The sequence below is a fragment of the Eschrichtius robustus genome, chromosome 19 (assembly GCF_028021215.1).
Source record: "Eschrichtius robustus isolate mEscRob2 chromosome 19, mEscRob2.pri, whole genome shotgun sequence".
In the NCBI taxonomy this organism is placed as follows: domain Eukaryota; kingdom Metazoa; phylum Chordata; class Mammalia; order Artiodactyla; family Eschrichtiidae; genus Eschrichtius; species Eschrichtius robustus.
The window spans coordinates 28,193,035-28,217,898 of NC_090842.1; the positions used below are offsets into that span (position 1 = coordinate 28,193,035).

General features: G+C 52.0%; 1 protein-coding gene across 1 annotated transcript; it reads right to left on the reverse strand.

Annotated features, from left to right (window-relative positions):
• Nucleotides 1-486: 486 nt before the first annotated feature.
• Nucleotides 487-24,402, reverse strand: ADGRG3 (adhesion G protein-coupled receptor G3). Its single transcript, XM_068527105.1, has 17 exons — nt 24,324-24,402; nt 23,083-23,178; nt 21,800-21,946; nt 21,407-21,536; nt 21,253-21,340; nt 20,803-20,950; nt 18,011-18,173; nt 11,381-11,519; nt 9,638-9,784; nt 8,682-8,816; nt 8,100-8,139; nt 7,804-7,904; nt 7,531-7,643; nt 4,567-4,847; nt 4,281-4,374; nt 2,716-2,999; nt 487-599 (listed from the first exon to the last, which is right to left on the reverse strand). The coding sequence occupies exons 1-17, from the start codon at nt 24,400-24,402 to the stop codon at nt 487-489; spliced, it is 2,298 nt and encodes a 765-aa protein (XP_068383206.1).
• Nucleotides 24,403-24,864: the final 462 nt, after the last annotated feature.

A 24,864-nucleotide genomic window follows, 5' to 3' on the forward strand; every position in this document is an offset into this window, starting at 1 on the left:
GCCCCAGTGCCTGAGGGGATGGTGGCCCTGAGGGCCCCCCAGGTGCCCGGCCAGACGGTGGAGTTGTGGGAGGGCGGTGACAAGGGGAAGGAAGGGAGGGGAGCGGCTGGGGGCTCCTTCAAGAGGCCGGCCAACGACAGACTTCCTTATTTGGGCTCAGGCCCTTCCTGAGACGAGAAGGCCGCTTTGCTCCTAAGGCAGGGGGTGGGCGTGCTGGCAGGGGTCTCAGGATTACAGGGACTTGAGACTCCTGCCATCCTGGATCTGTGAACGCTCAGACCCATAGGTGTATCTGGATAAGACCTTTGAGGCCACATGGTCCAACCTGGTTCCCATCCCCTTGCTCCCCAGTCCCATTGTACAGAGAAGGGCACTGAGGCCCAGAAGGAAGCAGGGAGCACCTCTTCCCTCCCACCAAGGTCACACAGCAAATCAGAGCTGAGTCCAGAGTGCAGGCCAGCCCCGGCCCGGCCACACGGCAGCCCGCTATCCATGAGACACGGTGAGGGCCTGGTCAGCCCGGGCAGTGCCGGAAGACGAGGTCATGGTGCTCTGGCTTGGGAAGTAGAGAACAACAAACCAGCAGAAGATGAAGACACCTGTCAGGGAGGAGAGGGCCTCAGTGAGCCTGGGGCGGGGCCTGGGCTGGCGGCCACCCAGAGGAGAAATCGCTCCACTGTAAAAGTTCAAGAATGGAGGGACTTCCCTGGTGGCACAGTGGTTAAGAATCCGCCTGCCAATTCAGGGGACGTGGGTTCGAGCCCTGGTCTGGGAAGATCCCACGTGCCACGGAGCAACTGAGCCCATGCGCCACAACTAACTGAGCCTGCGGGCCTAGAGCCCGTGCTCCATAACGAGAGAAGCCACCGCAATGAGAAGCCCGCGCACCACAAGGAAGAGTAGCCCCCGCTCACCGCAACTAGAGAAAGCCCGCGCGCAGCAACGAAGACCCAACACAGCCAAAAATAAAATAAAATAAATAAACTTATTAAAAAAAAAAAGTTCAAGAATGTATAGAAAAATCAGACAAAAAATGAAACCTACTCCTGAAAAAGAACCAAATAGATAGCTTGAGAATGAAAACCAGAGTCCTCGAAATAAAATCTATACACACAGCTATCTCATAAAAGAAAGACCGAAATGAAGGAATTTTCAGACATGCAAAACAACTACCACTGCCCCCCTTATAGAGGATTATTACAGGATGTGCTTCAGCAAGAAGAAAAGGGAAGATGTGAGGTATGGAAATTGTAGTAAGTACAGAAATTGATAAAAAAGTAAAAATCTTTGTGTTTCTTTAAAAGAAATTTAGAACTAAAACCCTACACAACAATAAAAAATATTGAGAAGAGTTCAAGGGCAGTTAAAGTGTGCTGAGGGCTCTGTTTGGGAAGAAGAGAGAAATACTGAGTTACACTCAGTTGAAAAAACTCAGTGCGGTGAAGTGTTCAGACTTAACTATGATGGGTAACCTCAGAAAGAATAATGACATAATCCACAGTTTCAAGGTGTATCCCTCTCCAAGCCGTAACCCCTGGGAATTTTCAGATGTGGACTCATAATTCTTCATCTGGGGACAGTCTCCGGTGGCCTAATAATAATGACTTCTGCTGTTGTTAACATAGTTCCCACATATTGAAGGCCTCCTGTATTACACACACACATTATCTCAGTTATTCATCATGAAATCTGGTGAGAAAAGTACTGGAATTATCCCAGCTGTACAGGTGACTGGATCAGAGGAGCTGAGTGACTTGCTGGGGGGGTGAGTGGAGGTGGGGTTTGAACCCAGGTCTGCTTGTCCCCAGTGCTGCCAACCATGGTGCCATGTAGTCTTGTGAAGCACTGGGAGCCAGCCCTGTCCTTGTGGGCTTTGCACCTGCTGGATCTAGGACCCCTCGGTTCCTAGTGCCTCCTCTGGATGGGATGAGACTGTGAGTCAAAGCACACACCTGTCATTCCTCTCTTGGCTGTTTCCCTCACAGTCAGGCTGTGATGCTTCTTTCAGTTGTGTGTATGAAACAGGGGTATGAGGAGCAAAGAGGACAGGTGCGGGCAGGGAAACCGTGTCCCACATGCACCCTGGGCGCCTGCCCCTTTGCTGGGTATCAGAGAAGGAACCCGGCGGGGGCAGGGAGCAGACGTAGCAAGCATTTCCTCCACTAACCATTTGCTTCCTGCCTTCACAGCCCCTTAGAGACTCTGTTCGTGTCACGTGGCCTTCACATCACATGATCTCGCCCTCCTGGTCACAGATGATTGGACCAGAGATGGGCACCTGACCCAAGATGGCCCAGTCAGATCCTTGACTCTCCTAAGAACATGGAAGAGACTGAAGCAGACCGTGGTCACTAGACTTGGAAGGTCACACAGGGATGAGGGGGCCATATTGGGCAGCCAGTCGGGGGCCATGGGTAGGAATGGGCCAGTGGAGAGAAGAATGAAGAAGTTTCCACAGAGAGAAGGTGAGAGACTACGTGTGACTCCAGAGAAAAAGATGGGGAAAGTATCTGCTTTGGTTTTGGTGGCTTTTCCTGACCCTGCTACCAGCTCCCATGAGGTCAGCCAGCCTTCCTGCCCTGGGGTCCTTGGGAGAGCCTTGGATATTTAAAATCGGTACCCTTGATTTGAGCGAGCCTGAGTAGAATCCTGTTTCTTGCCATCTACCCCCTCCCCCCAAAGCCCCCCAACACCTCCCTGGCCCAGGAGCCTCACCTTGCAGAGAGGTGAACAGTGCAAAGACATAGGTGGTGGACAGGCCTAGGGGTGTGAGGATGGCTAGCCCCCAGGTCACGCCCACCAGGCTCGAGAGGCCCAGCAGGGTGAGGACCCCCTTCCAGTGCTGCCCCTTCTCCTTGCCCGCTGTGGCACTCGACAGAGTGAAGATCTTCAAGGCCACCAGGCCCAGGACCACGGTGCTGAAGAGGAAGGTGATGAGGAAATAGCCGTGGACAGTGACGTAGAGGGCAGAGGTGGCAGTTTTCTCACAGAACCAGCACCTGGAGGAGGCGGATGGCCGTCAGGACCAGAGGAAGGCTCCTGAGAGCAAGCCCTGGGCTGTCTCCCTGCCTGATCTTCCCTGACCAAAAAGATGCCTTCTCCCATCTCCACCCATCCATTCCCCACTCTCCCGGGGGAGAGTCACAAGGCTCCAGGCTGCTGTCTCTTTAGACCAGTGAGTGTAAAAGGCCAGTTCTGTCCCAAAGACATGTTTCGTTCACCCCACATTATGTTGTAAGAAAAAAAAAAATGGAATTAATGACCACCTTTTAAAAGTGAAATGTTTGGCATAAACATCCAAATTTTTTTTTTTTTTTTTTTTGGCCACGCCACACAGCGTATGGGATCTTAATTCCCTGAACAGGGATTGAACCCACGCCCTGGCAGTGAAAGCTCCAAGTCCTAACCACTGGACCGCCAGGGAATTCCTTAAACATCCAGATTTCTGCTTCTCTTATAAAACCATACAGCTGGCAGCTCTGTGGATGCCCTCCTGAGGGACAGTAGTCAGCTGCCCATTAGACTGGCATGTGATCGCCAGTCTGTCACTGTGCCCACCCAGGCCGCTGCATGTACTTATGTTCCCTGCCCGGCCCCTGGGGCCCTGCATTTGAGGCCCTGGGGACAGGACCAAGGCCCCACCAGCTCTTCTTAGCACAGAACCAGGGGCCTCAGGCAGGTATCCTGGGAGAGGCTCAGCTCAGCTCCCCTGTTCCCTGCACGGCAGGAGTGAAGGCCCAAAAGAGCATGTGGATCAGCCCCCCATTGTACAGATGAGGAGACCGAGGCTCTGGAAGGGGACAGGCTTGCCCAAGGTCACACAGCTGCTCAGAAACAGAGTCTGGATAGAATCAGGGCTGCTGCAAATATTGGGCAGGTTGTGCCCTGCACAAGGGCACCTGGCTGGGGGGCAGGTGGGGGCTGAAATCCAACTCACCCTCCACTCGCCAGGCTGAGCACCTGGCATGGCAGGTCAGAGGGATGGGGGGGGGGTACCTTTTAAATTTGTCCAAAGGTGCTATGTAGGCTGTGGTGACCCAGGCTAGAGCAAGGCGTCCTGCCTCCTGGTCCGGTTCTCTCTCCTTCTCACCCCCTCTCTCACTGTACTTCCTCTCTCCGGGCCTCAGTTTACCCTTGCAGGCCGTGAGCTAGCTGGATCTGAGGATCCTTCGCCTTGACTTACTCGTCTCTCTTCCCAGGATCCCCTCCTCCCCCCACCTCCACCTCCTTCTGGTCCCCAGGACCCTGAGACCACCCCAGCTTCCACAGCCAGCACTCACAGCTCCAACGTGGTGGTGTTCTTCTTGTCACGGATGGCATAGGGGCCATAGCTGTTGGCGCTCCCTGTGCCGATGACTATTAGGGCAGGCAGGCCTGGGGGCAAGGGGAAGAGGAGGTATGGCATTGCTGGGGCTCCCTTGGCACGTCCTCCTCCAAATCCCCCTGTCCATCCCTCGAGCTCTGAGCCAATCAAAGAGGGAGCTGCCCCTCCCCTGCCCCAGGCTGGTCCCCTTCCTGCCTCTTCCAGAGTCAGCCATCCCCTCTACCTGGCCAAGCGGCACCTACCCCAGCCCACGAGGCTCAGCTTCAGGAAGTAGTGCCCGACGTAGGTGTTAAAGACCTTGATGACGAGCAGGTAGAGGTGGAAGGCTTCCAGGCCCATCCAGGTGAAGGCACAGAGCAGGAAGTAGTGGAAGACGGCCCCCCGGGCCCAACAGGCAGCATCGGACCCCTTCAGGCCATGCCCCACATTGATGAAGAAGGCCAGATTCAGGAGAAATAAGCTGACGCTCAAGGCCACGTGGATCTTGGGGGCGTCTTCAAACTTGAACCTCTGCCGGGAAAACCTGGGGCAAGAAGGGCCAGTGAGAGGCTGCAAGGGGGCACCCAGGCCTCTCCATCTGACCACCTCTGTTCCACCCCTGCCAGCAACCAGAGTGTGAGAACATTCCAGTTCAAGTCCACGAGCCCTCTCATGACCCGTAGGGCCCTATGGATTCTGGATCCTGTTGGCTTCATCCCTTGACTCCATGCTTGAGCCAAATTACCTAATTTGCAATTCCCTAAATGCATTCTGCTTCTCTACGCCTCCCGGACTTTGCCCACACTCTTCCCTCTGCTCTCAATGCCTTTCCCTGCTTCACCTTCAAAATCCCCCTTGGGTGTTTCTTTCTGGGACGGCTGTCTCTGAATGTCACTTATCCCAGGCCTATTTGGAAGCTTCCCAGCAGTGAGCGCGGTGTAACTCTCCACCCACCCCTTATTTCCGTCTCTCCCCAGGCTTTGACCTGGGGCCTCACACAATAAGCAGGAGGAAGCCCTGCATTGGTTGAGTGAGTGGACAGACAGGGCGTGGATGCATGAAGCCTAGAACTGAGTAGGGAGGGTGAGGCTCAGAGAGGAACAGGGACCCAGAGCCACAGCGCAGGGCAGGGGCTCCGGACTCCCAGTCCAGGGCTTCTTCCCAGGGCTCACTTCCCCCTCCGTGGAGTTCCCACTGCCAATTCCTAGCAAATCAGCTCCAAAGGACTCTCAGTGGAGGGATGGGAGCTCAGGGCTGTCTGGAGTGGGCATGAGGGATAATGTCCACCTCACCTGAGATGCCAGGCCCCACCCTTGGGAGATGTCAACAGTGCCTCCTGGCGCTCCAAGCCCGTCTCACAGGGACCAGCAGTGCAGCCAGCTGGCAAGTCATGCTCAGCTTATTGCAGATGGATGCTCCGCTTATGAGGCCAGGGCTTGGGGGATGGGGGCAGGGGGGGCACCACTTACACTCACAGTTCGGTCCGAGATGGAGTGGGTGGGGCTGGTGGGGGCCTCAGCCCAGGGCCAACCAGTGCCAGCATGTGCAGGAAGGCAGTTGGGAGGGCCCCAGACTGGGAGTCAGGAGACCAAGGGCTGCTCCAGGCCCGTCGTGGGTCGGGAGGCCAGCCGTGGGGCTGCTCCCACAGGCTCCTTCAGGCTGGCAGTTCCTGCTGGTCCCTCAGCCACGGCCGGGGCCTGGGCACAGGCTACAGGAGCCTCTGGTGCTTCTGCTCCTCCTTCTTCCAGAAACAGCCCCAGGTTTCCCTGGGGAGCACCCTTCCCCACTCTCAGCCATGCGCTCTCAAACCCAAGGGCAGGCACTTGGGCGGCCTGACCAGTCAGTGTAATTCATCCTTCCACCACAGTGGCGTGTTCAGTCATGGGCACATGGTCTAAGTTAGACCAGTATAACTCAACTCTGGTATACATGGGATAAAACTGCACAGACATACACACACACACACACACACACAGGACATGCACAGGGTCAGCTTCCTTGGTGTATGACCTCTGCAGGGCCCTGCAACCAGAAGGGCCCTATGCTTATTTTAATGCTCTGCTGTCACCATCTTGAAATTCTTAATAATTTTTGAGCAAGGGGTTACATATTTTCATTTTGGACTGGGCCCTACAAATGATATAGCCAGTCCTGTGTGCGTGTGTGAACACACACACAATTGAGTGCATGTGGAAAACGGTGGAAACTGAATGAGCTCTGTAGTCTTGTTAGCAGTGCTGTAACAATGTCAATTTCCTGGTTTTATATTGTACTACAGTTATAGAAAATGTCATCACTGAGGAAAGCTGGATGAAGGAACCATGGGACTCTAGGTACTATTTTTGCAAGTTCTTGTTAGTCTATAATTATTTCAAAATAAAATTTTTAAAATTTATATATTTATGTATTTCTATTTTCGGCTGCATTGGGTCTTTGTTGCTGCTCATGGGCTTTCTCTAGTTGCAGAGAGCAGGGGCTACTCTTCGTTGTGGTGCGCAGGCTTCTCATTGCGGTGGCTTCCCTTGTTACGGAGCATGGGCTCTAGGTGTGCGGGCTTCAGTAGTTGTGGCATGAGGGCTCAGTAGTTGTGGCTCTTGGGCTCTAGAGTGCAGGCTCAGTAGCTGTGGGGCACGGGCTTAGTTGCTCCGCGGCATGTGGGATCCTCCCAAACCAGGGCTCGAACCCGTGTCCCCTGCGTTGGCAGGCGGATTCCTAATCACTGTACCATCAGAGAAGTCCAATAAAGTTTTTTTAGAAACTTCAATTCTGGGCCTTAGTTTAGAATATTAGCTGTCCAGGCAGCTAAGAAGCTATGATGCAAGCCTGGGGATCCCCAAGGCCCCTGAGGATGGAGAAGTTGCCTGACATGACTGACAAAGGAGAAAGCAAAGTTTTGAGAATCAGAGGGACACCAAGTCCTGGAGACATCTTTTGAGCCCCTGGATCCAACATCACCTGAAGTGAACTCACCTTGGGCTTTTCAATTCTGTGAACCACACGTTACCTATTACGTTTAAGCCAATTTGAGTTGAGTTTCTGCCACTTGTAACTGAAATAGCCAGACACACTTCAACCTCCAATCCCATTTTATAGATGAGGAAACGGAGGTTTGGAGAAAATATCAGTATAATGCTGCATGACTAACACTACCCTGCTGGTTTCTACCCTGCCCTGCTGCCGCTCTTGAGGGCAGGAGGGAGATGTGGGGTGGGGATGGGGTGACCCACCTCAGGACAGTGTAGAGGACAATGGTGAAGGCCAGGAAGATCATGGAGGTTCCGCAGCCAGCCTGGGAAATGCGTGTGAGGGCCTTTACGGTGACTTGGTCCAAGACCGGCCTCTGTGGATGATCCCCCCAAATAAGAATCCTATCAGTTGGAGACCAGGCCCAGACACCCCAAAGGCCTGGCCCCTGCCAGGCAGCCTCCTCCCTGGGCCGGGAGCCTTGGCACTTCCAGAATTGCTAGGATGGCGGAGGTGGGGGTGTGCTGCGCCATTACCAGCAGCAGGGCGAAGAAGGTCAGGTGGTCACAGCGGCAGATAGTCCTATTGACTCCAAACTCTGTGGAGCAGCCCTTGGAAGACCAGTCTCCTGCTGAACCTGGGGAGGAGGAGAGGGAGCCTAGGGGAGGGGACGGGAATATAGGGAAGCAGAGGGGAGGGGAGGGCAGGGAAAGGGAAGAGAGGGGTCCAGAGAGGAAAGAAAGAGGGGAGGGGCCCTGCGGTTGGAGTCCTGTCCCCTAAGGAGCCCTTACCCTCCGCCCATCTTACCCAGGGAAGATCCTCCAGGCCCTACCTTTAGTCACGTCCCAGAATACACAGCTGAGGGTCACGTTCTGAAACCAGAGATTGGGAGTCAGGGGCGAGGCAGGGGAAGTTGGGAGAGGGGAGAGGAGTGTAGGACGGGGACGGGGAGAGGACAGTGTGCTCTGGGTCTCAGCACATGCACACGTTAGGTAGAAGCAAGTCTCAGCCTGTGGTCACACAGGAATGCGAAGCGTTTGATGTATCCTGGGTCAGCGTGTCGGGGGTGTGGAGAGGCGTGGGGCTGTGGCTGGCAGGGGCGCATGTCTGCAGGCGCATGCCTTTAGGGGAGCGTGTGTGTGGGCAGCCGTGCGTGTGCACGTGTGTTTGTCAGGTCCCCTGGGCACCTCTGTGAGCACAGGAGTGGAGGGTGTCTGGGAGGCATGTGGATACATGCGTGCACAGGGTAGGCATGTGTCCATGGGCACAATTGGTGTCTGGTCCTAATGGCTTCTCCCAGGTGGATGTGGGAGCGTGGGGTGTGCAGAGTCCGTGTGTGTCTGCCCACATGCCCAGGGGTGCCCACCCACATGTCTGCCCCTCAGAAGCTGCCAGGCCAGGGTGGGGAACTCACAGGAGGCTGGTGCTGGTGGGAGAAGGTGATCTCCAAAGGCTCAGCCAGGCCGGTGACATTTATATGACCCAAACTCAAGCCCACCACGTGATTGTTCAACACGCTGCTGCCATCCTCTAGGCTGAGCCGGGGGCCCTGTGGAGGGACATGGGTGAGGCCAGGCTGCACAAGGGGCTGCCCCAACCCAACCCTGGTCAGGGCTCCTGGGAGCCTCTAGGGCTTGTGGCCCTTGCCTGGAGGGCAAAGTCTGGGGCCGGGGGACCAGGGGGCAGGGAGTCACGGACGACCTTCTTCCTGCTGCTCCCTGTAGTCTGCTCCAGCTGGGCCAGGGCGGGCCCTACACTCCAGGCCAAGCGGCCGCAAAGCCATGTACCTGATGGCTCTCCGTTGCTGGTCTCCAGGCCTCCCCCGCCCTCTTAACTGGAGTGCAGGGTTAGAAGGAAGATCAGCCGGGAAACGGAGGGCAGTGGTGCCTACAGGTGGGGAGCACCTGCCCACACCAGCACTCAGGGATACACATGTCCCCATGGGAGTGGAGACACACCTCTGGGGACATAACTGGTACAAATTTGCAAGGGCCTGGGTGCACTCGCTCATGTGAACATGGTCACACCAGCACACATGATTACGTGCGCACCAGGAATAAGGAAGGAGATGCACGTTTGTTCATGCACAAGGACACACAGGGGACATGAACACACTTGGGATACACATACAGGAGTCCAAGGGCACAGGTGTGGGCAGTCCAAACAGCTGAGTGTGAATAACCAGCGTGAGCCTGCGGTCCACAGACCCTAGAGACGGGGGTCTGGGATGGCCTCGGCTGCGTTAGGAACGTTCCAGAGGCTCCTCACTTCCTCCATCCCCATCGGGTCCCTCAGCAAAGACTCCAGAGACGGCCAGCATGTCCTGGGTAACCAAGCATTGAGCCTCAGCCACCCTGAGCCTCTCCTCACCTTGAAGACATTCCCCGAACCAACGTCCAGGATGGTTATGGCCAACCGAACCATTGGCCTGCTGCCCTGAAAGGATTCAAAAAGGCTCCTGGGCAGCCGGACTCTGTCAGGGTGCCGGTGCTCGTCCTCTGTCACCTGCTTCGGAACCTGCAACCACAGACCCAGCCGCTCTGTCTTTCCCTGAGGAGCCCAGCCCCCAACACAGGTCCTGCCCGCCCACTAGATGGAAGGAGAAACAGGCATGCTGGGTGGTGGGGCAGCACTGAGGACCGAGGACAGCTCTGAGAGGCAGGACACTTGGGGGCACGGTCCAAGCTCTGCTCTGTCCAGGCTGTGAGCCCCTGGCCAAATCACAGCCCTTGTGGAGCCTCGGTTTTCCCAATATGGAGAACGGAGCCAGTAAGATGCCCGCATGGCCACCCATCAGGCTGAAAGTGGGCTGTGAAGGGGCGACACCTGGACAGGTCAGTTTGCAAGTGTGAGGGAGGGTCAGTTGTGGTGCTTTTGGTCAGGGTCCTGACCCCCGTTGTGCTGACATACGGCTATGGTGACAGTGTCTATTTTCCAACTCAGGGATAAATGGAAAGCGTAAGGCCATCAGGAAGGGAGACAGCAAGGGCCGAGAGGGAGGACACAAGAATTCACACTGAATGTGATATCCAGCCCCGCCCAACAACAACACATTTTGTAAAAGCTAAGAATGGTCAAAATATTAAAATAAATTTTACTGGTAGTTGCCAAGCGTGTTTTGTTCATTCTCTGACCTCATTGCTCCCCTGGGGCTGCAGCCTGGTCCCACCTGGTCCTGCCTCAAAAGCATCCCTTGGGCATTGGAACAGGGGGCACTAAGTGTTGTAGCCGAGAGCCTCAACTTTCTGCTTCCCAGTCCAGAACCTTGTCAAAAGGACACGTGGGTGATTTCACAGGCTGGTTTATACCCCACGCAGAGGGCTCAGCTGCTGGGGTGACGTGATAAAGGGTTGAGAAAGGCCCCGTCCATCTTCCATCTCCCCTTCTCCAGGCAGACCTAAAATCCCTCCATGATAGACCACTTCCCTGCTGCCCGGAACTTCCACCCTCAGCTTTATGCCTTAAGGGAGGCTGTGCCCTCGCTGCACCAAGCATTCCCTGTGAGTTATCTCATTTGCTTCCTCTGACAACCTTGAAAGTAGGCAATATCATCCCCATTTTACAGATGGGGAAACCGAGGCTCAGAAAAGTTAGGTAATTTGCCCAAGATCCCAATAGCTGGTAAGGGGCAGAACTGGGATTTGAATCCAGACCTATGTAAACCCAGAGTCTGCCTGTTAACCCTTTGCAGCGCCTCTACAAGTGCCTTTACCTGGTTTCTAATGTGCCCCTGGTGGAAGAGTTCATGGGAACCTCAGACTTTGGAGGAGCCTTCGAGCTCATTTTACAGATGAGGACTCGGGGGCCCAGAGAGGGGAGGGGATTTCCTGGAGGACACCTAATCAGGTGGTGGGAAGTCCAGGGCTAGAACCCTGACTCTCGATTCGGTGATCTTCTGAAGGTCTCATCCTAGCACCCTAGGTAATATATTACCAGGATCCACTCAACCAATTAACTCACCAGCACCCATTAACCAGGTGGCAGAGAACTACCAAGCGGGACATGGGAAGGATAACTGTTGATGCACCAAGCACAGACCATGACTCTCTCAGAAAAATATGCCTGAGGAAAGTAGGACCAGGACCGGCCAGTGGGGATGGGGGAAGCCTTCACCTGAGAGGGGGTCAGAGAGAAGTGCAGGTCTTCTGAGATGCTGGTGCTGATGTTCTTGACAAGAGCCGTCAAAAAACCCATATTCACTGTCTCTGTCAGACTCTCCTCCACCAGGTGGATCTCATAGTTCAGCCAGTATCTACAAGGGAAGATAGGGTCTTGCAGGCTGAGTTACCCACTCACCTGGTCCACTCACCTGGATGACGGGAGGAGAGATACCATGCGCAGCGATCATCAGGCTCCTGGTGTAGGAGGGGTGACCCAGAATATCAAAGGGAAGACCCTGGGATGCTGCAGGAGAAGAGGGGTGGCACGGGAGTGATTCATGCTGGTTCTGAGGGATTCCGGCCAGTGGCCCCTCTGAGTATTTTATGTATTTCTCTTTTTCGTAACAAAATACATTACAATGTAAAGTTTGTCATTTTAACCATTTTAAAGTGTGCAATTCAATGGCATTAAATACATTCACAATGTGTGAAACCATCTTTGCTATCTAGTTCCAGAACATGACCATCACCTCAAAAGGAAACCCTGAACCCATTAAGCAGTTACTCTTCCCCCAGCCTCTGGCAACCACTAATCTATGAATTTGCCTATTCTGGATATTTCATATAAATGGAATTATATGATATCTGGTCTTTTGTGTCTGGCTTCTTTCACTTAGCATGTTTTCAAGGTTTATCTATGTTGTAGCATGTATACGTATTTCATTCCTTTATACGGATGAATAATATTCCTTTGTATGCATATACCGTATTTTGTTTATACATTTATCCATTGATGGGCATTTGGATTGTTTCCACTTTTTGGCTATTGTGAATAGAGCTGCTTGTATTCACGTAAAAGCTTTTGTTTGAAGGCTTGTTTTTAATTCTTTTGGGTGGATACCTAGGCGTAGAATTGCTGTGTAATTCTGTGTTTAACTTCTTGAGGAAGTGTTAAACTGTTTTCCGTAGCAGCTGCACCATTTTATATTCCCACCACCAATGTATGAGGGTTTCAATTTCTCCAGATTCTTGCCAACACTTGATATTTTTCACTTTGTTTTGTTTCATTTGCAATTATAGCCATCCTAGTGGGTGTGAAGTGGTATCTCATTGCAGTTTTAATTTGCATTTCTCTAGTGACTAATGATGTTAAGCACCTTTTCATGTGTTTATTGGTCTCTGTAAATCTTCTTTAGAGAAATTCTTCTGAGTATTGGAAACTGTGGGATGATCACTGTGAGGTGTGAGGGCTAACTCACATTTATTGAGTGCTAGGTAAATACTGGGAATTCAGCCTTTGAAGACTTAGCTGTATGGGACCTGACTTATGGGAACTGAGCTGGTCTTGGAAACACATAGAACACAAATTTAATTGCCATTTATTTTACTACAGCCCCCTTGCCATGAGCTAGAAAGTTAGGGTGAGGAAAGTCCCCCCTCCCACCCACGTCCCTATCCTGGTGCTCTCCGTGGTGCTGAAACTTCTCTTTGGCCAGAGTTCCTTTTCCCAAGCCTGGGGTCCTAAGACATGCTGCCCACCTTTTTAAAGCAATTTTAAACAGGTGAAGGCTGAGGTAGCAAAGGTACAGAAGGGGAACAAGAGCAGATAGAGCCAGATCGAGGCTACTGGAAAGGAGTAGCTATGGAGGGCTTGCCAGGGAGGCAAAAGGGAGGCTTTTATTTCGACATTTTTTTGAACACAGTTACCAAGGAATAAAACTCCAAGGAAACCACAGGAAAAAAAATATTGTAAAATATAAAGAGTAAACCATGCAAATATGTGCAAATGAGCTCGGATGGTTCAGGCAATTAGAACATTCAGCCAGAAACAGTGGGATGAGATTGCCCAAATCCATTGATTGAGCTACACCAACTGATACTAGTTTTTTATTTATCTCTTAAAAATCTAAATGAAGAAGTATTGTGATTTTTATTGTTACCAAATAAAATAGAGAATTGTATTTCACAATCCATATAGTTCACCTCATGCACTTAAAAAATTCCTTGGCCTGACCAAACAGCCCATGAATTTACCTTCTTGAGGGAAGATTTCCTGATCTGGTTCTCAGAGCACTTTTAAAAAATTGTTTTAGTTGTGAAAAGTAACATATATTCAAAAAGTCTAAACCATAGATGTACAGTTGAATTTTTAATTATAAAGTTGACACCAACTTAAGGATCATCTTCTTTGTCTGATATTGATCTAGCTATTCAGACATCTTTTGGTTCGTGTTTGCATGATACATTTTTTCATTGTAAGTGGTGTGAGGTTCAACAACTTGTCTTTTACCTTGGAGGGGATATATTGATATTCTCTAGTCCTCTGAATGTCCAGGAGATTCACTGAGGTGACCCTGAATTCTTGTGGAGGTTGTCTCTTACCCTCTAGTTCACATATGTCTTCCTAAGGCATCTTCACAACTTGCCACTTTCTGCTCATCAGATCTAATCAGCATAAGTGAAACAAATTTTTTAAAAAAGATGAAACTCAGGCATACTGATGAGGGAAAGAAGCCAGATACAAAAGAGTATGCACTATGTGATTCTATTTATAGGAAGCCTGAGAACAGGGAAAATCAATACTTGGTTATAGAAGTTAAAATAACGGTTACCGTGAGGTGGCGCTATTGACTGGGAAGGAGCATGAGGGACCCCTCTGTGAGGCTAGAAAAGTTTTATAAGCTTAATGTGGGTGGTAATTAAAGGATGCGTATATAAATATGTAGAATTTTATTGATCTGTACAGTTAACATGTATGCATTTTGCTGTCATATGTGTGTGTGTGTGTGTGTGTGTGTGTGTGTACATATATTATACCTCAAAATAGATTTTCTTGGAAAAAATTCAGGCTTTGGACTTCTGCTTCTGAGTAGGGTGGAGTTATTTGTGATGGATCAATGCTCTCACTGAGAACAAATAGAAAAGCTAGATATAATACAGAAATAATTTGTTTAAAGGCATCAGAGAGCTGCTAAAGCAGAGAGGGGCTAAAATTCTGCAGAGGGAGCATCATAGAGAAATGAACTGAAAATCTGCTGTTGCTTTTTTTCCCCGGGGACATGTGCTCATTCTAAGCATGTCCTTTGTCTAAGCATGGACGAAAGGCTGGGAATTTGAGCTTCATCTGAATAGAGGTCACTGTTGGTCATAAAAAATGCCCTGCTGTCACAATATGAATGAATCTCAAAAACGTGCTAAGTGAAGAAAGCCAGATGCAAAAGACAACATGTTGTATGGTTCCTTATATAAAATGCCCAGACAGATCAGTGGTTGACTGTGGCTGGGTTTGGATTGCAAACAGGCACAAGAGCACTTTGTCAAGTATAAGCAGGGCATTTGGTGGTCTTGGTGGTGGTGTTGGGGTGGTGCAGAGGGTGAAGAAATAAACCTGGGCACTCGAAGGGTCTCAAAAGTACAGCTGATTTCTCCTCCAGACATTTTTCAGAATTGTGAGGCTCTATAGTCTGAGAGGCACTAGCTAAGCTGAAAATTCTGAAAAGTAAGAGTTTTCCACAGTATTTTACTTTCTTTTAGTGGATCATAGAGACAAACGTGAAAGATAAAGCAATAAATCTTTGAGAAGAAAACATCGAAGAGTATCTTCATGATCCTGGGGATGCAAACATTTCCTAAAAAGGACCCCAAAGCATTAACTATAAAGTAAAAATCTGGTATATTACACTACATTAAAATTAAGAATGTCTGTCTGTAGTCAAAAGACAATGCTAAGAGAATGAAGAGGCAATCCACAATGAAGGAGAACATATTCATGTGTATCTATTTGCAAAGACATGTAACCAGAATATATGAAGAACCCCTAAAGATCACTCAGAAAAATTCAAACAACCCCATAAAACAACAAGCCAAAGACTTAAAAGGCCATTTCACAAAGAGGATATCAAAATGTCTAATAAATATATGAAAGATTAAGTTAAACTTAATCAGGTAAATATAATTAAAATCACCATATGATACAGTACAAACTTGCCAGAATGGCTAAAATGAAAAAGCAGACAATACCAAGTGTTGACAAGGATGTGAAACAACTAGAACTATCATACACTGATCGTGGGAGTGAAATTTGGTTTAAGAACTTTGGAAAACTGTTAGGCAGTTTCTATTAAAGCTAATCACATGCCTTCCCTATGACCCACCAATTTCACTCCTAGGAATATACCTTACAGAAATACATACGTTCACCAAAACACACGAACAAGAATATTTACAGCAACACTCTTTGTATAAGCCAGAAACTGGAGATTACCCAAATGTTACTATACAGCAACATAGTAGAATGGATAAATGACGTATGTGATATATCTATAGCTATCTATATCCATCCATATCTATCTATCTATCTATCTATCTAAAGAAATACACCAAAATGAAAATAATGATTATCTCTGGATAGTAAGAAGGGGAATTTTCCACTTTTCTTCTTATAGCTGCTTTCTAAATATTTTATGAAGAATAAAATTACTGGACTTCCCTGGTGGTGCAGTGGTTAAGAAGCCGCCTGCCAATGCAGGGGACACGGGTTCGAGCCCTGGTCCGGGAAGATCCCACATGCCACGGAGCAGCTAAGCCCGTGTGCCACAACTACTAAGCCTGAGCTCTAGAGCCCGCGAGCCACGACTACTGAGCCCTCGTGCCACAACTACTGAAGTCCACGCGCCTAGAGCCTGTGCTCTGCAACAAGAGAAGCCACTGCAATGAGAAGCCCACACACCGCAACGAAGAGTAGCCCCTGCTCACTGCAACTAGAGAAAGCCCGCACGCAGCAACAAAGACCCAACGCAGCCAAGAATAAATAAATAAAATAAATTTATTAAAAAAATAAATAAAATTTAAAAATCAAATTACTTTTATAATTAGAGTCATTAAAATAAAGAACACTCAAATTTATTGAGTTCCTATTATTTGCTAATAACTTTTCCATGCATAATCTCCTTTAATCTCAACAACCACCCCAGGAGGAAGGTATAGGAGAGAGATCAAGAATAAAGGCTTTGGAACAGTAACGAAATGACAATGCTGGTAAGATAATGATAACAGCTAACGTGTCTGAATTATGTATTTAATCTTTGCAGTAATTCTACAAGTCAGGTGTTATTTCAGCCCCATTTTACAGATGAGGAAACTGAAAGTTAACCTGTTCAAAGTCCAATTCCACTTTTGAGCACTGCCAGTCTGACCCTAGCCTGTATGACTGTACACTTCCCCTACTGCCCTCCAGACCTAGGTTCATGTTTGACTTTGCTACCTACCTGTTGTGTAACGTGGGCAAGTTACTTAACCTATGGGAGCCTTAGTTTTCTTACCTGAAAAAAGGGTTGATAACAGGACCTACCTCATAGGGTTGTAAAGGTAAAGGAGATAACTTGGCTAAGTGATAGAGTTGGGAACCGAGTCCACATCTTCTGATGTCAGAGCTCCTACTTTTCCCCAAGGTGTTTAAGCCCTCCATAAGGCAGCACAAAGAGGAGCTTCCTGAACAGCTGCTCGGAGATCCAAAGCTCCCGGAGCAGCTGCAGGTACGCATGGGAGCCTTTTCAGGCCACTGAAGTGACGGCACTCAATCAGATTGTTGTGCTAACATCAAGTCTGAGAACATAAACTTTTCACTCATTTTCTCCAACAAATATAGACTGAGTGCATACAAGCCTGTCCTGAGTATCGCAGAAGAGGATGGGTAACTCCGATTGGAAGGGAGAGGAGGGGAGAAAGGCAAAGATCTTTTTGAAGGTGACTCTTGGAGATGCTGTATTCCAAACCCTTTCCTCTCCCTCAATCCAGTATCTCTTGGTCTCCTGGTCTTATCAGTCTCTTGATCTCACTGATTCTACATCATTCAACGTCTCTGACCCATCCCTCCTATCCAGGTACACAGTGCCAATTGGTGGTGGTGCTGGTGGTGGTTCAGCCCTCACTCTTACCCAGACCACCACAGTTGCATCCTACCTGCTCACGTCTCTTGTCACATCACCACCCTCATATCCTTCCCTGAAGCCTGAGCCATCTTTCTAAAATGCAAAGTTGACTATGCTCTTCCTGTATTTAAAATATATCATTGCCCTGCCCCCTCCCGCAGTGGTATAGCTTACACAACCCTTCACACTTTGGTCCCTGCTTACATTTCCAGCCCAACCCCCCCCACCAACCTCCCCATTGTTGCCTCCACCCCCAGCACTTTACTCTTTCACAGTTCAAAGCACTGTAGTTCTCCCTGTATCCCCTAACACTGCTTGAGTCCAATGGGAAATCTCCTATGCAGCCTTCAAAACCCTTTCGTGGGTGGCCTCATCTGTGAAGCCTTGGCAGATTTGCCTCCTTTGAGCTAACCTGGTGCCTTGTCTACCCTCTGTATGATCGCACTCTAGAATCACCATCATTTGGGGCCATGTCTCTCCCTCCACGACTCCCAATGACAGGGACAGGGGCTAATTTCACCTCTGCATCCCCTGGATCATAGGGTCTTGGTGGTCAGGGGGAATGTGGGTGTCAAACAAGGTGGAAGGGTGAGATGAGAGCGGCATTTTCTGGGTCCAAATAGGGCTGATAGCTCCATCCCTTCCTAACAGCCTCCCTACTCCACCCCTGCCGGAGCCCCCAGATTCCTGCTCCAGCTCAGAGGGCCCTTTACCTCTGCAAGTTTCCCAGGTTGCAGGATTCATTCCCTGACCGTGCGCACTCTGAGAAGCACTTAGCAGTGTCCTTAAGGCCGAAGTCGTCAAATCGGTTTGCATTGATGAGTCCTTTGCAGGGTTGTCTTGACTCCTCATGTATGGTTGCGGAATTCTTCTGATCTAAGAGAGGGATGCAAAGTGTGAATGGGCTGCATGGGGAGGGGCCACACGGGCAGCGGGTAGGGGAGCTCAGGCTCCAGAGTCTGGTGGTGCGGACTAGAATCCGGCTCCATCCATCCACGCTGACTGTGTGAACCTGAGCTGGACTCATACCCATCTCGTTCTTTATACACTTGCATACTATTTCAGTATATGGGTGTTGCTATGCTTTTTCAATTGGTCCCCTGTTGGTGAACATTTAGGGTGTTTTTGTTTTGTTTCGTTTACTGTTTTGAATAATGCTACTTATACCTTTGTCAGCTTATGTTAAGAATTCATAGAAAACATTCCTATCCTTGGAATTTCTGTATCAAAATGTAGGAACTTTTAGAAATTGCTAAGTATTACCGAATTTCCTTCTTAAAAGGGCTACACCTATTTACACTCACACCAAAAGTGGGCAAGAGTGACTATTTACTCACATGTTCACAGCCCTAGACTTTACCAAACTTTCAAACCTTTGCCAGTTTGAGGGGTAAAATTGAATTTCATTTCAACTTAAGAAGGAGTTTGAGCATCTATTTGTATGTCTTTTTCCATGAACTGCTTTATTGTATCCTTTATGGGGGTGGTGGGGCTGGATCTTGACAATCTGCACCTTTACATTTCTGACTGGCCCACCAGGAACTGTGGGTGAAGTGGGCAGGGAGACATTTACTTTTCATATTTTCACACCCTTCTCCAGTGTTTGAGTTTTTAAAAAAAATTATGCACAATATTACTTTCACATTAAATGAAACTAGTTAAATTTTAAGACAAAAATAAAATACATGGTAAAGATAATGGCAGACCAAAGTTAGGGTAAACGTAGGTAAAAAAATAACATTTTCAAGTGGATTTTATAATAATTAGCTCTATATGTGACAATGTTTTAAGTAGCTTGTAAAGGAACTTCAGTTTTCTGTTAGACTGTAAAGATATTCATAACACGTTGTTTAATGGGAAAAATCACATGATGGGTGAGCATGTGTATAATAACATCCACGTTTGCTTTTTAAACAGAGGAGGAAGAGAGAAAGAAGAAGGAAGGAAGGCGTAAGAGAAGAAGAGAAAGGGGGAAGAAGAGCAGAGAGGGGGAGAAAATTGTCAGCTCCAGGGAAGGCACCATTCTCTTTGTAATTCCAGCCCTCTGTATGCCCGAGGGGTTACACATGGGTGCTGGGTGCAGGGGGCAACTCGGTGGGTGTTAACAGAGCCTCCCTCCTGGCCTGCCATGAAATTTCAGGGCCATTGGGCTTGTGAAGCTCTTGGCAAGTACCTGGTGCGGAGAAGATTATGAAACATCGATTTTGCAATTATTTTTGGAAGACGTTAGAAGAAGCATTTAGCCCAGACAGGGAGAGCCTGAACCAGGCCAGTGTGCGGGAGGCCCCTCCAGACCCACCCTACTCTTCTCCATCCCGCTCTGCCCCAGAGGTTGGCCTCCAAGGACCACCTCAATCTGGGTTCATATAGGGAGGGGGGGGCGAGGAGGTCAGAGGTCAGGGCAGTACCCGCCCCTCCCTAAGGCTCCCCACCAGTGGCCTGCTTCCCTCTGTCAACAGCCACAGCTTCTTGTCCCTTGTGCCAGCCCTGACAGGTCCTTGGTAAAGTATCCCTTTATTAAAGAGTGTGTCTGCTTCCCTCTGGGCCCCCACCATGCCCTGGACTCTTTTGAAGCAGCCCATCACTCTGCTAGACTGTGAGTCCCTTGAGGGCAGGGACCACATGGTATATGAGCACAGGGCCTGACGCTGAGCAGAGGGCTCCATCAGCGCTTCTGGAATGAATGAACGAAAGAGCAAATGAACGCATGGCAACTGCCCCAAAATGTCCACAAAAGAAGGAGCCTTGGGCTTCCCTAGTGGCGCAGTGGTTGAGAATCCGCCTGCCAATGCGGGGGACACGGGTTCGAGCCCTGGCCTGGGAAGATCCCACATGCCACGGAGCAACTAAGCCCGTGCGCCACAACTACTCAGCCTGCGCTCTAGAGCCCGCGAGCCACAACTACTGAGCCCACCTGCCACAACTATTGAGACCTGCGCGCCTAGAGCCCGTGCTCCGCAACAAGAGAAGCCACCGCAACGAAGAGCAGCCCCCGCTCGCCACAACTAGAGAAAAGCCCACGCTCAGCAACAAAGACCCAACGCAGCCAAAAATAAATAAATAAATAAATTTAAAAAAAAAAAAAAAAGGAGCCTTCCCTCTAGACATAAACCTCTCGGGGCTCCTCACACTGTTTAAACAGCTGAACCAGAGCACCCGTCACCATAGGGTAAACTCCATCACTCGGGGGAGCCTTCAAGGCCCGACCAGAAAATTACAACTTTCATGAGGGACCCAGGGTCCTTATGAGACCGAGCAAGAGCCACTAGTGGTTGTGAAGTTAATTAATCCATCAGGTGTTGCCGCCATCCCGCTGGGACAGCCCGGCCATTTTTCACACTTTTTGGAGCCATAGACTAAACTTTGCGTTTCCCTGAATCTCCCAACATTTGAAGAGAAGAGGGTTTTTTGAAGCCCCAAAAAGAGGTCGGTCCGTACGCGCAAAGCCGTGTGACCGCATGCTGGACACACACAGGGGTGGGGGACAGGCACACAGGCCACTCACTGAAGCAAGAGCGAAACAGCAGGAGCACGCAAGGCTCGGAGATGCATGCACGGGGCGGGCGCAGCTTCCTCTGCCCGAGGGGATCCCTGCAGATGGCACAGAGCGCCAGGGAGAGCTGGCCAGGTGGGCCAGGGGTGGGGCCGGCTTTCTTGGGAGCGGGGACAGCAAGGGCCGGGCCAGGCGCCCTCCAGCTGCCTCTGGACAACCACCGCCTGGCTGTGGGCAAGGCCGAGCACGAAGGGGCAGGAAGAGCCTTGTTCCCAGCTTGGATGACTGAGGACCGGGGGACCGCTGAGGGGACACGGAGGGGAGCCGGCGTGACAGGGGAAGGGGGGTGGACGGGGTTGGGGGAGGGCTGTGCAGGCCCGGCCCGGCCTCAGCCTCGAGGGTCCCAGCCGCCTTCCCCTGGAGCTCAGAGGCCATCTGGAGAAGAGCTTGTCCTGGGCCCACCCGTGTCCCAGAGCCAGGCCTGTCGGGGAGCCGCAGTCTGAGGGACGAAGTGTGGGTGCACCCCCCATGCTCTCCCATCTCCAGGGCGCTGTGGGGAAGCAAAGGGGACCTGAGACCAGGGCTGACCAAAGTCTATCGGGAGAGCAGGACTGACCCCGACGACGGAGGAGGTGCTGCGGCCGTCAGGTGGGCTCCTCGGAGGACCTGCTCCAGACGCCCCCCTCCCTGCCCCTGACCCTGGGTCTCCCAGGCTTGGCCGTAGGCGTGAGGAGCCGGCCGCTCACCTGAGGCCAGGTGCAGGAGGAGCAGGACGCCCAGGGCCCCGCGGGCCACCATCCCTGGCCAGCCTGGTCCACGCCGGCCGGAGCCCTGCAGCTGCGCGCCCCGCCGCTCCCAGGCTCTGCCGAGCCGGCCCACCCCCGCCCCCCGCCACGGCCGCAGCGTTGCCGCTTCCTGTGGCCCCGCTCACGCCCTTCCTGCTCCATGGCACCGTCGGTTGGGTTGTGAAAGGTGAGTGTGGGCAACCGGACAGCGTTCCTAGTCTCACCCCGCCCCGTGACCACCTGCAGAGCGGACCCGACTCGGCAGGAGCTGCTGAACCCACCCAGGGATGCTGCGCCCAGGGCCTCGTCTGGGTGGGTGCTGCGGGGCTGGGGTTCAGCGGCCACAGAGGCCTCGGCACCCGAGCAGGGCCCTGGGGAGTGACGGAGAGCCAGGCTTCGGAGTCAGGAACCCTTACCTCAGATGCTCCTTTCACAAGCTGGGGGCCTCTCTGAGCCTGTTTCCTCCTCTGTGAAGCGCATACAGCAACGCGGCTGCCCCCTAGGGCTGTGCTGGGGTCTGAGGAGACAGGCAGCATGCCCAGCGCACGGCCTGGCTATAGGGATGAGGATGAAGATGTGGAGAGCGTTCGCACTCCCTCATTCATGCCTGTGATTTGGACAAGACCAGGCTCAAGCCCACGCCTGCTGGGGTCCAGAGGAGGAGCCAGCCCTGGAGGCCCCGGGGCCCCTCCCCCCCCAGCAGACTGAATAACAGGAGGGGCAGGATGGCGGGGGACAGGAGCATGGGCCCTGGGGGTTGCTCCAGCCTGGGCTGACATCTGTCCTGGCCACTTCCTGGCGGCCCGAGTTTGTGTGAGCCGACCTCTGCTAAGGAGGCAAGTTTCTCACGAGGCATGGGGAGAGCTCCTGAGATGATGCCTGTGGAATTGCTCAGTCAGTGGGCGTGGCCATTATTGTCACTATCATGATTATCAGTACTGTGAAATTATCATCACCATCGCCCAGCGGGTCACGGGTGGCCCAGACGGGAAGTGGGGCAGCAAACACATATGGGGTGCAGTATGTAGGCAGGGGAAGGGCTGACCACCCAGGCCCCCACTGTGGTGGCCCCAAGGAAGCCATGTGGATGAGGCCAGGGCCCTTGGCTGGCTACTTCGAGATCAGAAGGTGAAGGGCGCTCCGCCGAGGAAGTACATCATCACCAGCATCCGCTCTCGGGGCCACACGGCCAGAGCTGGCCCTGCTCCACCCTGGGGTCTAATGGGGACCCGCCCAGCCCTGACTGGCCTCTATTTCCCCTTCCTCCCACACAGTGTCCAGACAGGACTCAGTCTCCTGCTAGGCCCTCTGGGCCTGGGGAGGGTCAGGGCCACTCATGGGGCGTGGGCGGCAGGTGGGAATCTGACATGGGCCCCAGGCACTTCCTCTGCAGGGAAGGCTGGGAGGGTGAATGCCCCTCCTCCCACCCAGCCGCATGTCCCGGCAAGGGGAGAGGGTGGACGGCTCTGTGAACTGTGACCTGCTAGGCCCACCCCTGGAGACCCACCCGGCGCCTGGGCCCTCCAGAGGGGCTCATGGATGCCTGTTTGTAAAGAAGAGCCTGGAGGCCTGCAGACCAGGACCCAGATCGTGTGCAGCACACCTGGGAAGACAGGACCGGGGACTGGCAAAGTGGCAAGGAGGGCCCGGCAGAGCCAAAGGGAAGGCCACCTCTCCTGGGCCCCACGGGGGCTGGGGATTGGCCTGGGGCCACTTGGAGCCCTGGGACCGCTAAATTCCAGGGGAAACCTTCCCCTTCTGCCACGTCCCACCCCCAGCTTGTGCATACGGCTCCAGGTGGGCACCTGTCTCCAGGAGCGAGGCCTCCAGTACTCTGGCCAGGCCTGGCCAGCGCTCACACCCTGGCCACTCCAATCCATTTCCCACTCCAAAGGGGAAACAAACCTGGCCACGTCCTGGTGGGAAGAGTGGTCCTATTGTCCAAAGTCCCACAGCCCAGAGAAGCGCATGGTAAGAACCATCAGGGTCAAGGAGCACCACGGAGCTGTCAGGTGGCCCGTGCAGGGCGGGTCACGAGAGGATGGGACCCGACCCAGCACCCCAGCCCCACTACCTGAGCTGACCTCGGAAACAGAAACTAGGTGTCAAGAGAGTTCTTTGAAGTGGGAGAATTTGAGGGGAGTCCCACCTGCCCGGGGGAGGGGGCTGGGTCCCTTCCTTCCCTCTCTGAGGATGGGGGAGGTATCCCCTCAGGTCTAGCCAAGTGATGGGGGTCCAAGAGACCCGAGAGAGGTCTCTGAGAGCGGAGCTGGCTCTGATTCCACCCAGCTGCTCAACTGGGACACTGTGGGGAAGGTTTGTCCTCTGTCCTCAGGGGTTGGGGCACAAGAGGAGCCCGCCACCTGGAGAAGGTGGAGGCAGAGGCCAATGGAAGCAGCAGGAGGAGGGGTTGGGAGAGAGGCAGGGGGCAGGGGGTTCCCACGTGCCAAGGTCCCTGCAGGTCCCCAAACGTCCCACATTCACGCTCATCACACCACTGCCAGTCCCCTAGCCACCAAGGCACTTCACACCCGTCCCGTCCAACTCCAGAGAGCTGCCTCTTTCCCCGGCCTGCGCTCCCCCTGGAGCAGCCAGGAGAGGAGGGAGGAGACTGCAGGGGCGGAAAGCTCAGATGTGGGCCTGGGCTGGACCTGTGCTGGACCTTTAGACCTGGACACAGAGAGCCGTGATCGAACAAGACTGCTCCCATAACTGAAGGGGGACAGAAACTTATTTGACCTGCCTCACCTGTGTCACAGGATGGAGAGGGGAAATTTGACGGGACAAGTTTGAAGGCAGTGATGGCACAAGAGTCCAGTCGTTTCATTCTTGCAGACCATCCACTTCACACCGGTCAATAAACTGGTTACACAGGTCCTGCGACCAGCCAAAGGCTGAATTCAGCCCTCAGACGTGATTTCTTTGACCAGAGAATATTTTGGATTAGCCAAGTTTTTTAAATCAGGGGATTTTATACCAGCACGATCTGGATTTCTTATTTGTCATAAAAGGCAGGCAGTCTGGCTACACAGGCCTTCATCCCTCCGAGGTGGCGACCGGCTGGAGCGGAGCAGCTGCTGCATTCTCTGCGTGGGGCTCGTAACCTTCAGTTCACCACAGGCCCCGCGCAGCACTGACACCCAGTTGCCATTCCTCCCCCCACCTTTGCCCTGACAACGTTTCCAGCAGATGTCTTTCACACATGGCCCTCTTCTATTGTTCCTGTTTCCTGATTGGCCCCCAGGTGTTTTTTTATCATTGACTCATAAGCACAGAAAAAAGCTCAGAA

Bases quoted from the DNA above. Each gene is read 5' to 3' on its own strand.
- ADGRG3 (XM_068527105.1), bottom strand. From the start codon at position 24,402: ATGAAACGACTGGACTCTTGTGCCATCACTGCCTTCAAACTTGTCCCG. The intron at 23,179-24,323 runs GTGAGGCAGGTC...CTGTCTTCCCAG, and splicing joins CTCTCCATCCTGTGACACAG to GTGTGCTGCACACGATCTGG. The intron at 21,537-21,799 runs GTGAGACTAGGA...ACCTGGCCTCAG, and splicing joins GCAGGTGGTCACGGGGCGGG to GTGAGCGGCCGGCTCCTCAC.